General features: G+C 45.2%; 1 protein-coding gene across 3 annotated transcripts in view; it reads right to left on the reverse strand.

Moving 5' to 3' along the window:
- MICALL2 (MICAL like 2) overlaps positions 1 to 13,115 on the reverse strand; it is a 73,699-nt gene that overhangs the window by 42,094 nt on the left and 18,490 nt on the right. The window contains exons 3-4 of one of the 3 annotated variants that reach the window (XM_056534750.1): positions 9,331 to 9,379; positions 6,246 to 6,387 (exon numbers count right to left, since the gene is read on the reverse strand). In XM_056534750.1, the coding sequence (XP_056390725.1) occupies positions 6,246 to 6,387; positions 9,331 to 9,379 (191 nt within the window). Of the gene's footprint in view, positions 1 to 1,484; positions 1,674 to 6,245; positions 6,388 to 9,330; positions 9,380 to 13,115 lie in introns of those variants that run through there. The other 2 variants (XM_056534753.1, XM_056534752.1) reach the window with 2 other exon arrangements.

A 13,115-nucleotide genomic window follows, 5' to 3' on the forward strand; every position in this document is an offset into this window, starting at 1 on the left:
TAATTACCTGTTCCTGGGCCCCAGGGACCGCGCTACTTCTGGCTCCTGTGGCGTCCTGCGCGCTGCGCAGCGCAATGACGAGTGACGCCCTCAATGCGACGTCACAGTCAGTGCGCACAGTGACAGCTCAGGACGCCGCCGGAGCCAGAAGTACCGCGGACCCCGGGAACAGGTAATTCTAAAACCGGGGATGGGGGAGGCAATGGGGCAGCGGCGGCGGCGGCGGCGGTTTCTGGCCCGCAAAAGCCACTGCAGTTCATTGATTTAAAGCGCCCGCTTTAAATCATTGATCTGCAGCGGCTTCTGCGGGGCCGGGTGGGGGAGGGTGGAAATAGCCGATAACTTATACCGATATTCCGGTATAAGTTATCGGCTATCGGCCTGAAAGGTCACAGATTATCGGTATCGGCCCTAAAAAAATCGATATCGATCGATCCCTAATCAATGACATTTAATGGACTTCCTCGGCAGGTTACTGCAACAAGAAAGCCTTAACTTACATCCTCGGTGTCCAAAATGTAGACCTCCAAATGTTCTTTAAAGGGTACCTTTCATCAAAAAAACTTTTGATATATTATAGATTAATGTATGCAGAATAACTTTCCAATTGCATGTTATTAAAAAATATGCTTCTTTCTATTTAATTTTCCACTCTGAAAAAATGACCACTAGAGGTCTCCCTACCAGTCCTGGCCGCAAGCCCTTTATATAGATTTCCGACTCATGCTGGAGTCCCAAATCTCAGACTGCAGCCGGGACACAGACAAGCTCAGCTGGCAGCTCTGAATCTTCTCCTCTCTGTTTACAACTGCATGTGCAGAGAGAAGAAAGATAGTAAAATGAATGAGGCCATGCAGTAAGGCAGTCAGGAGTATGCTCTGCTGTGCTATGAGCACAGTGCTGGCTCCTGCCTGTCTGATTGACAGGCAGGGAGCAGTGCTGAGCTTGTCTGTGTCCTGGCTGCAGTCTGAGATTTAGGACTCTAGCATGAGTCTGAAATCTATAAAAACGGGCTTGCAGCCAGGACAGGTAGGGAGACCCCTAGTGGTCATTTTTTCTAAGTGGAAAATTAAATAGAAAGAAAATTTTTTTAATAACATGCAATTGGAAAGTTATTCTGTATACATTAATCTCTAACATATCAAAAGTTCTTTTGATGGAAGGTACCCTTTAACTGCAACTCCCAGCATGCCCGGAGAGCCCAGCATGGAGACCCCTGACTTTCAATTATCAGGGATCAAAGAGACATCCTCAGCTTGTTACTGTCACGTATGGGCAGGGAAGGAGTGCTCGCTAAGCTCACCCACGCCCTTGTCCCTGCCTACTTGTCCGCCTATCCTAAATGATAGGCCGGAAACTGGTCGACAATCCCTTCCTAAATAAGTGAGGGGAGTAAAATGTCAACACAATTAAATACAATCCTGTCAGTTGTCAGGAGCAACAGGGAAACAAGCAACTAACAAAGACAAACTAAACATACACACATAAAGTCAATGTCAGTCAAACCGAGTCAAGCCAGGAGTGGGAAGAGGTGCCGAATCGCTATAACCAAAGAGAAGTCAGATAGGAAGCCACAAGTCAAGTTGCCGGGTATACAAGGGAATAAGGGAATGCTAGCTACTCAGGTAATGACTGCTTTCACAGGCATCTTCCCAGTGTCTGATGCCTGGTAATATAGGGAGATGCACATGTGGTCAATCAGTAGCTAGCCACTCAGACAGCAGGGCGTAGCCCAGCAACCTAGCAAACAACACCTTGTCAGCACCTGTTAACCCTGCTGGTGCTGACAGTTACTGCACGTTTTGCATTCAGAAAGCCATAACCTACACAGCCTTGGTTTCCAAACTGTGGACATTCGGATGTTCTTTAAAGGGGCACGCCAGTGGAAAACATTTTTTTTTTCAAATCAACATGTGCCAGAAAGTCAAGCAGAGTTGTAAATTACTTCTATAAAATAATCTTAATCATTCCAGTACTTATCAGCTGCTGTATGCTCCAGAGGAAGTTGAATAGTTCTTTTTAGTCTGACCACAGTGCTCTCTGCCGACACCTCTGTCCACGTCAGGAACTGTCCAGAGCAGGAGTGGTTTGCTATGGGGATTTGCTCGTACTCTGGACAGTTTCTGACGTGGACAGAGGTGTCAGCAGAGAGCACTGTGGTCAGACTGAAACAAACTACACAACTTCCTCTGGATCATACAGCAACTAAAAGATAAGTACTGAAAGGGTTAAGATTTTTTATATAGAAGTAGTTTACAAATCTGCTTAACTTTCTGGAGCCAGTTGATTTGAAAGAAATTGTTTTCCACTGGAGTACCCCTTTACTACACCTTCCACCAACAGTTGTCTGGGCATGCTGGGAGTTGTAGTTTTGCAACAGTCCACAGTTTGGAGGCCACTGACCTACAATTATCAAGGATGACATCCGAAGGGCATCCTCGGCTGGTTACTGCATGTTCTGTGTTCTGCATTATGAGAGTCATAACCTACAGTCTTGGTGTCCAAACTGGAGACCTCCAGCTGTTGCAAACTGCAACTTCCAGCATGCCCGGAGAACTGTTGACTGTGTAGGCATGCTGGGAGTTGTAGTTGTGTAACATCAGGAGGTCCACAGTTTGAAGACCACTGGCCTTCAATTATAATGGACTTAATTTCCCTGTTACTGCATATTCTTCATTATGAAAGCTACAACCTACAGCCTTGGTCTCCAAACTGTGGACCTCCAGCTGTTGCAAAACTACAACTTCCAACCGGGAGTTGTAGTTTTGCAACATCTGGAGGCCCACACTTTGGAGACCACTGACCTCCAATGATCATGAATGACATCTAACGGACATCCTTGCAGATCCCACCAAACTAGGTAGCTCTAGCATGGTTGCCTGGTGTGTTAGGTCACGTTTTTTTTTTCATTTTTATTTACCGTATTTTTCGTCATAGAAGACGCACCCAATTTTAAAGCATAAAAATCTAGAAAATAAAGATTCTGAACCAAATACAATGTAAAGTATAGGACAGTGATCTCCAACCTGCAGACCTTCAGATGTTGCAAAACTACAACTCCCAGCATGCCCGGACAGCCGTTGGCTGTCCGGGCATGCTGGGAGTTGTAGTTTTGCAACATCTGGAGGTCCGCAGGTTGAAGACCACTGGTATAGGAGGTAGTACTCACGTGTCCCCGCCGCTCCGGACCAGTCACCATCCATCGCTGTTGCTGGGTTCCCCGGGGTGTCCCTGTCACTCCGGAACGTCTCTGCTGCCCAGTATCCCCGCTCTCAGTCCCTGCCGTCACGTCGCTACGCACACCGCTCCTACTGGATGACGGGGCGGCATGCGCGACGATGTGATGACGAGGAAGGAGGGCGCCGGCCATGCAGGGCATCCCGGCACGGAGCAGACACCGAGGAGGCAGGTAAGGTCCCTCCCGGTGTCCTGTATGCTGTTTGGAATGCCGCGATTTTCCTGCGGCGGTCCCGAGCAGCCCGACTGAGAAGCTGGGCTTCAGACGCGGCGGTCAGCTTTGATCGCCGCGTCTAAAAGGGTTAATACAGGGCATCACCGCGATCGGTGATGTCCTGTATTAGCCGCGGGTCCCGGCTGTTGATGGCCGCAGGGACCGCCGGTTTTAATGTGTATTTGCCGTATAAGATGCACCAACTTTCCCCCCCCAGTTTTGGGGAAGAAAAAGTGCGTCTTATACCGCGAAAAATACGGTAATGTGTTCATTAATTTATTTATTTTTAATGATTTTTCAAGACTACATGACTTTTTTTATGCTCTAGGTATTAAAGCAGGATGCCGGGGTGAGGGGCAGAGGTCATTTTGTCAGCGCACATTCCTCAACGCTTGCAAACTGGAAGAAGTTTCACCCTCATAGGAGGAGCACAATAGAAAACATTTGAAACAATCCTCCCGGGAGACTGATCCTTTTCATACCCTTCTCCCGCTATAGAGGGCTTTCCCACAGAGGAGGGGGGAGCAGTGCCACCTATTATCTGAAAACAGCCTCAAATAGACACAAAAACCAGCCCCATAAGCCTCAGAGGACACAATACTAAGGATCTGCCTTTATAAACAACAACCTGATATAAAAACATAACAAAAATATATATAAAAACAGCGGCTCATATGATCGATAAATGACTTTTTAGGCTGCTTTTACACTATGAGCATTCATCCGTTATTAAATGTCCGTTTTCTGTGTAAAAACGACGTTTAATAACGGATGAAATAATGGCCAAACACCTCTGCCTACAGACTCCCACAGCCGGGACTACTACTGCTCCCATCATGGAACAGACTTGTTTCCATGATGGGAGTAGAAATTCTCTACATTAGTGCTTGTACTACTACTGTGGGGGGGCAAGATATATAGCGCTGCAGGGGGGGGGGGCAGACATATAGCCTATATATCTAGCCCCCCAGCAGCGCATTAGATATGACCCCCGCCTGCGCATTAAATATATACCCCCTGCTGGCGCATTAAATATATACCCCCGCCGGCGCATGTATATGTCTGCCCCCCACAGCTCTTCTATATACATATGCCCCTGCCACCGTATGAATGAAAGGTATTTCTATTAGCAGCGCATGAGTCGGCTCCCGGCAATATCCGCTGCTAATAGAAACACCTTTCATTCATATGGCAGTATAGGTATATGTATGTAGAAGCACTGGGGGGGCAGATAACGCTATATGTCTGCCCCCCACAGCTCTTCTATATACATATAACCCTACCGCCGTATGAATGAAAGGTATTTCTATTAGCAGCGGATATTGCCGGGAGCCGACTCCATGCGCTGTTAATAGAAATACTTTTCATTCATACGGCGGTAGGGTCATGTGTATATAGTAGAGTTGCGAGGGCACATATACATGCGCTGCGGGGGTATATATTTAATGCGTCGGCGGGGGGGTATATATTTAATGCGTCGGCGGGGGGGTATATATTTAATGCGCCAGCGGGTATATATTTAATGCGCAGGCGGGGGTCATATCTAATGCGCTGCTGGGGGGCTAGATATATAGGCTATATGTCTGCCCCCCCCCCTCTGCAGCGCTATATATCTTGCCCCCCACAGTGCTCTTTGGCCCCTGCTACTCTCAAAGTTCATTTTTTCAATCTCTCGCTGAGAGTCCTGATCGGCCATTCAGCTCTCCCTGCGGGGGATTCAAAAATGAAAGTTAAAACACACTGATACATCGCAGGGTTGGGGAGCATGCTGCCCGCTCCCCTGCTTAATAACTTTTGATCGCATCGGGTCTCAGAAGTGAAACCAGATGCGATCAATCCCTCAGCCCCTGTACTACAACTCTCATCATGGAACAGACTCTGTTCCATGATGGGGGTAGTAGTACAAACACTAATCTAGCCTCCCCAGCTGTCTGCAGATTCCCACAGCCAGGGAATTTCTACTCCCATCATGGAAACAAGTCTGTTCCATGATGGGAGCAGTAGTCCTCCCTCAGCACTGCAGGAGTCTGCTGATGTCACCTCTTCTGAGCATGCTCAGAAATAATAACGGATATAATAAACTGTGTGCAAACAGATGACATAAAGGCTCATCCGTAACCCATAGACTTCAATGTTAAAAATAATGGCCGTTAATTTTCCCATTTCTTGTGATGGAAGAAAAATTAGTGCATGTGCGGTTCCCGAGACACGTGTCATCAGAGAGCACTTAAACAGAAAAGAACAACCTTAACTTCAGAAGCCCATAAGTACTGAATGGATTAAGATTTTTAATAGAAGTAATTTACAAATCTGTTTAACTTTCTGGAGCCAGTTGATATATATATAAAAAAGTTTTTTTCCTGGAATACCCCTTTAACAGCCTTCTGCTTCCCCTACCTCCCCATACATTTGCCCAGTAGTTTGACCCTGTCATCCGCCCTCCCCCCTACGCCAACTGATCCCACGCCCCTCCCCCGATCATAGACTGCAATATGTTGTTGTTTTTTTTACTTTGTTTCTTCGAACTCGAGTGATGGAGTGGAGTGTTTGTGTAGCATGTGGTACGGTGTATAGCTTAGGGAACCTTTATACATATAAAACAGAAATGGACATAGTTTATATGGTTTACAAAATAGATGCCAGAGGAATAACACGTTCCTGGGCCCCAATGTAGACCCCAACCCACCATGTGCCATACTAGTGTAATGTGGAAGAGGGGCCATCTCAGGTACCATTGTGCCCCCCACAGCTGCATCGCTAACAAATACAATGATAAATAAGGCTGGTTACTCACTGGGCGACCGTCCATGGAAGTAATTGTAGTACTGGGACACGTAAGTCAGGATGCTGAGCCGGTCTGGGACCTTAAGTTGGACCATATCTTCCGCATCTAGGAGAGCTGGAATCCCAAGCTGTTCCTCAGCAACACGGAAAGCCTGCAGCATGGAGGATAACAAGGGACTCATGGGAGACATTAACTTACAACAATGAGCGCAGCATTACTAGATCTGTTCTTAGGCGGCATTCACACCACGTTTTTGCAATACAGTTCCCGTATACATTTTCTATGTGAAAACCGTACGGAACCGTACTGGAAACCATATGCATTGACTCTCCATTGAAAACCGTATGCCAAAAGATGCATCAAGTTGTATCCGTTTTGCGTCTTATATGGTTTTGTCAGTTTTTTTCCCGTACCCAAAACCGTAGTATACCACGTTTTTGGTCCGGGTGAAAAACTGTATTAAACTGTATACGTTTTTTTTTTTTTTTAACATGGGAGTCAATGGGAACCATACAGAACAGTATGTGCTTATGGTTCCATCCGGCTTTCACCATACGGTTTTTGAATTTGCACAGTTTTTTTTTCTTGGAATTTCAAATCAAACAAGTGAAACTTTATTCATAATGGAGTGAAAAGTTAAAAACGTCTACTTTTTTTTTTCTTAAAAAATGGATGCAACCGGACATTATTTTTTAAGCCGTATATGGTTTTTAACTGTATACGGATTAAAATGTGTACACATGTTTTGATACAGTTTAGTCCGGTTTTGAGGAATCCGTTTTTCATCAAAAACCTGATACGGGAACTGTATTGCAAAAACGTGGTGTGAATGCAGCCTTACATAGGGAGCTGGAGAGTGGACCCCAAACAGCCGACATTATCCATTAAGGGGTACTCCGCCCCTAGACATCTCATCCCTATCCAAAGGATAGGGGATAAGATGTCAGATCGCCGGGTTCCCGCTGCTGGGGACCCCGGGGATCGCTGCTGCAGCACCCCGCTAGCATTACTGCACAGAGCGAGTTCGCTCTGCACGTAATGACGGGCAATACAGGGGCCAGAGCATCGTTACGTCACGGCTCCACCCCTCGTGACATCATGGCCCACCCTCGTCAATACAAGTCTATGGGAGGGGGCGTGGCGTTCATCACGCCCCCTGCCATAGACTTGCATTAAGGGGACGGGCCGTGATGTCATGAGGGGCAGAGCCGTGACGTCACGCTGCTCCGGCCCCTGTATCGCCCGTCATTACGCACACAGCGAACTCGCTCTGTGCAGTAATGATAGCGGGGTGCCACAGCGGCGATCCCCGGGGGTCCCCAGCAGCGGGACCGCGGCGATCTAACATCTTATCCCCTATCCTTTGGATAGGGGATGAGATGCCAGGGGCGGAGTACCCCTTTAAATCTACCATCAGCAGCTCAGCACTGTCTTATCTATCTATATTACACAACATATATACAAATACAACTTCTTGTACACATTATAACACACAGCGGGTGACAAGTCTCCAAGGGATGTCCACCCTGTGCTAATAACGTCTTCTATGCTCACAACTTCATACAATACTAAACAATACTTACTTTAGTCCTATAGCAAAAATGGCCGCCAAAACAAAACTAGAAAAATATCAGTATGTCCCATACTGATATTTTTTTTGTTTTGTTTTGGCGGCCATTTTTGCTCAAGTCATATCAGGAAGTGAAGTCATATTGTTTGATCTTAAAGGGGTACTCCGGCCCTAGACATCTTATCATCTATCCTTTGAAGATGTCTGATCGCGGGGGGGGGCCCCTGCGATCTCCTTGCTGCACCCGGCGTTCGTTTAGTGCATCCGATGCAGCGCCGGAAGCTTGTGACGTCACGACAACGCCCCCTCGATGCAAGTCAGTGGTGCTCTCTGCTGCCATCTCTCTCTGTCCATGTTAAGAACTGTCCAAAGCAAGAGAGGTTTGCTATGGGGAAGTGCATCTGCTCTGAACAGTTCCTGACATGGACAGAGGTGGCAGCAGAGAGCACTGTGGTCAGACTAGAAAGAACTACACACCTTCCTTTGGAGCATACAGCAGCTGATAAGTACTGGAAGGATTAGGATTTTTATATAGAAGTCATTTACAAATCTGTTTCATTTTCTGGCATACGTCGATTTGAAAACCTTTTTTCCCTCCAAAGTACCCCTTTAAAGGGGTACTCCGGTGAAAACCTTTTTTCTTTTAAATCAACAGGTGGCAGAAAGTTAAACATATTTGTAAATTACTTCTATTAAAAAAATCTTAATCCTTCCTGTACTTATTAGCTGCTGAATACTACAGAGGAAATTCTTTTCTTTTTGGAATGCTCTCTGATGACATCACGAGCACAGTTCTCTCTGCTGATGTTATAATAATAATAACGCTTTATTTATTGTTGTCCTTAGTAGGATTTGAACCTAAGTCCCCAGCACTGCAAGGCAGCAGTGCTAACCACTGAGCCACCATACTGCCCTTAGCATACATCTGCTATGCATGTTTGCTAAAATGGACAGAGATGTCAGCAGAGAGCACTGTGCTCGTGATGTCATCAGTGTTCCAAAAAGAAAGGAATTTCCTCTGTAGCATTCAGCAGCTATTAAGTACTGGAAGGATTAAGATTTTTCAATAGAAGTAATTTACAAATGTATTTAACTTTCTGCCACCAGTTGATTTAAAAGAAAAAAGGTTTTCACCGGAGTACCCCTTTAAGTGAAGCTCGCACGCCCATTCATATTGAATGTTAGGTGATGCAAACATGTTATCAACTTCAATCTATAAGAAACAAAAAATATTTGAAATATTTGTAACTCAACCAAATCTATTGCCAGGAATTCGGTCTTAAAAATCACATAGTCATGAGACTTGTATGAATTGACTTATGTCATTATTTCCCAACCAGGGTGCCTCCAGCTGTTGCAAAACTACAACTCCCAGTATGCCCGGACAGCCGAAGGCTGTCCGGGCATACTGGGAGTTGTAGTTTTGCAACAGCTGGAGGCACCCTGGTTGGGAAACAATGCCTTATAGAATACCATTGTCAATATAAATAATATTAAATATGAGAAAACAAAATATGAACTTACCAATTGATTGTTCTCATAGACATTCTCCTTGCTAAGAATGTTGAAATCTCTGGAGGATTAAAAAAAATAAAAAAGAGAAATTAATAATTATTATTTTACCCAGTCACACGGTAAAACCTTATATCAAGGTTTTATCTTGTAACTAAATGTGAACTTGGCCATAGAAAAGGGGAGATTTATCCAAACCTGTGTAAAGTAATCAGTGACCAGTTGCCCATAGCAACCACTCAGCTTCTTTCATTTTTCAGAGGCCTTTTCAAAATGAAAGAAGCGATCTGATTGGTTGATATGGGCAACTAGTCAACTTTTCCTCTGCACAAGTTTGGATAAATCTCCCCCTATATAATGTCTATAGGGGCTGCCAGATGTTAGTCAGAGGATATAGAGGAAAAACCGTGACCAACTACGCGTAGGATGTCGGACCCCCATGATCTGCATACTGCCTGGGGAGCTGCCAAAAAACGTGGAATGTCCTACATCAGTGGTGTCCAAACTGCGGCCCTCCAGCTGTTGCAAACTACAACTCCCAGCATGCCCAGACAGACAATGGCCGTCCGGGCATGAAACCAACCTTTGGATTAAAGCACGAGGCCCGCAAATGCCAGGGACCGAAATGGTATCTAAACAATAAACTTGACTGACTCAACGGCAAAAACCATAAAAGTGAAGACAAACTTCTGCGTAACTTTCTCGCACACCCAGATTTGCCCGTTCATGTTTATTTAGAAAACATGTAAAAACAAAACCTTCTGTAGGCGAAAATGGGTCAGAGGAGATTTCACGAGAAGCTTCAGGTTCTCATAGGAAAATATACGTCCGAGAGGGGCGTCAATAAGATTCGGAGGTAAGGGAGAGACGTGCAGAATTTGTTTGTCCAAAAAGGGCACTATCTTAAGAAAAAAAACTGATCTACTAGTGATTGTGCAAGATCTGAAGAATTTGGTTTTCTAGGTTATTGGCACAAACACAGGGAGCTATGGCAAACCTCAAAATGAGGGCCCCTATTATGGGGCAAGGTAGGGCTGCATGTATTGGGGAAAAGGTCATATGGCGACTGCAATATAATTGTGATATTTCCCCCATTTGATGTCTCATTCCCCTTATTTCATCATAGCCACCCCCCCCCCCCCATTTCATCATAGCCATTCCCCCTCCATTTCATCATAGCCATTCCCTCCCATTTCATCATAGCCATTTCCTCCCCCATTTCATCATAGCCACCCCTCCCCCATTTCATCAAAGCCATTCCCCCCCCCCATTTCATCATAGCCACCCCCCATTTCATGAAAGCCATTCCCCCCCCCCCATTTCATGAAAGCCATCCCCCCCCTTCATCATAGCCATTCCCTCCCCCATTTCATCATAGCCACCCCGCATTTCATCATAGCCATTCCCCCCCCCCATTTCATCATAGCCACCACCCCCCCATTTCATCATAGCCATTCCCCCCCCCCATTTCCCCCCCCATTTCATCATAGCCATATCCCCCCCCATTTCATCATAGCCATTCCCCCCCCCCATTTCATCATAGCCATCCCCCCCCCCCATTTCATCATAGCCATCCCCCCCCCATTTCATCATAGCCATCCCCCCCCCATTTCATCATAGCCATCCCCCCCCCCCATTTCATCATAGCCATCCCGCCCCCCCATTACATCATAGCCATTCCCCCCCCCCCATTTCATCATAGCCATTCCCCCATCAAAATAGTCACAAATAGGACATGTCGTGATATATCGCTCAGCCCTAGTGCAAGGTTGCAGCCGACTTCAGGCGATATTTTTTCCTATCATGCCTTTTTCATGACCCAACTAGGCAGGAGATTTCTGCACAGATTCTCAGCATGCAACAGGACCAACCAGGGCTGAATCTGAGAGATATAAAGGCCCCAATGTGGTGGATCTTACATAGATGTCAGTGTGGATTACATCAAGTACGACATTTTGCATCTCGTCAATGTGGTTTCCACAACCTAGTTGACAGAAAATTTACTCACAGATTTGTATCACTGCTAGAGAGATAGAAAGTAAAAGAGAGAAAGAGAGATAGAAAGTAAAAGAGAGAAAGAGAGATAGAAAGTAAAAGAGAGAAAGAGATAGAAAGTAAAAGAGAAAGAGAGAGAAAGTGAGAGAGAAAGAGAGAAGAAAGTGAGAGAGAAAGAGAGAAGAAAGTGAGAGAGAAAGAGAGAGAAAGTGAGAGAGAAAGAGAGAAGAAAGTGAGAGAGAAAGAGAGAAGAAAGTGAGAGAGAAAGAGAGAAGAAAGTGAGAGAGAAAGAGAGAAGAAAGTGAGAGAGAAAGAGAGAAGAAAGTGAGAGAGAAAGAGAGAAGAAAGTGAGAGAGAAAGAGAGAAGAAAGTGAGAGAGAAAGAGAGAAGAAAGTGAGAGAGAAAGAGAGAAGAAAGTGAGAGAGAGAGAAGAAAGTGAGAGAGAAAGAGAGAAGAAAGTGAGAGAGAAAGAGAGAAGAAAGTGAGAGAGAAAGAGAGAAGTAAAAGAGAGAAACAGAAGAAAGTGAGAGAGAAAGAGAGAAGAAAGTAAGAGAGAAAGAGAGAAGTAAAAGAGAGAAAGAGAAGAAAGTGAGCATGAAACGAGAGACAATAGTGAGAGAAAAACAAAGAAAGAAAGAGTGCAAAGAGTGAGAAAGTGAGAAAATGAGTGAGAAGTAATTATAATATTTCTTTTTTTTTAGCACCAAGAGATTCTCCCTTTTCCTACTTGGTAGGTTTGCTCCCATGAGATCTATCAAACTTTTGGGAAAATAAACAGATAACCTCATGTGACATAATAATGACCTGAAACTGGGAGGATAATAAAAAAGACATGTGATATGGAGAAGGTTCCGGTCACATACATTCCTGGCTAATGGTCAGACCCCCAGCTGAGTGGCACAGAGCCCAGCCTTAGAACCTATCCTGCCCCGTACTGTACGACCAGCTTCACCAGCGTGTATCCAGCCCCCCTTCCAATGTAATTCCCAGGAATATTTTATGGCCGCAATTAGCCAACCTTTAAGTCAATTACATCAGCCCTAAAAATCCCACAACAATGGTGACGAGACAAAAGATTTACGACGTGAGTCACCGGCGGGGCACATCAGAGGTCGGCATCCTTGTACCTGCGATTGTACAGCCAGGCCAACCCACCATACAGTCACATCCCCAAATCATTTGCATGGCCCGACCCTTATGTATGTATCCAGGTGCTTCCTGTAACACAGCATTCAGGACTGACAGGACCACAGCACCCAGATAAAGATCTCATAGCTAATGAAACAGGACATGCAAACAATGCACAGCAGACAGAAAAATAGGCCCAGAATAATGGCACATAAAAGGAACACTAAAACACTGAAACTTCAACAAAAAACACTTCTTCCCTTGATCTTCTTTTCTTTGATCCAATTTTTTTATACAATTCAAAAAATAAAAATGAAAAAAGATATATATATATATATATATATATAATAGAGAGGGTTCTCAATTCTCTCTGTCTGTGTATCCCAAGAGTTCTGCCATATCTACCTTCTGCAAAATCATCAGGCTGCAGCGGGAGCCTCCCCCCTCAATCCTCTAGCTACATCCCTCATCCATTCACCAGCCAAAAATGGGTCATATCAGCAGGTAACTTACCCGACCAACAACAATTTCTCCTGATAGCTTCCCCCAACAAACACATGCACGCTCTGCTCAACTGAATGTGCATGTCTTCCGAATTTGGGTGGGGGGGGGCCTTCAAAGCACTTGCCAGACACTTTTGTTGGCTTATCTTCCCAAAAATTAAAGGATCACGC

Source organism: Hyla sarda, chromosome 8 (genome assembly GCF_029499605.1).
Source record: "Hyla sarda isolate aHylSar1 chromosome 8, aHylSar1.hap1, whole genome shotgun sequence".
NCBI classification, from domain to species: domain Eukaryota; kingdom Metazoa; phylum Chordata; class Amphibia; order Anura; family Hylidae; genus Hyla; species Hyla sarda.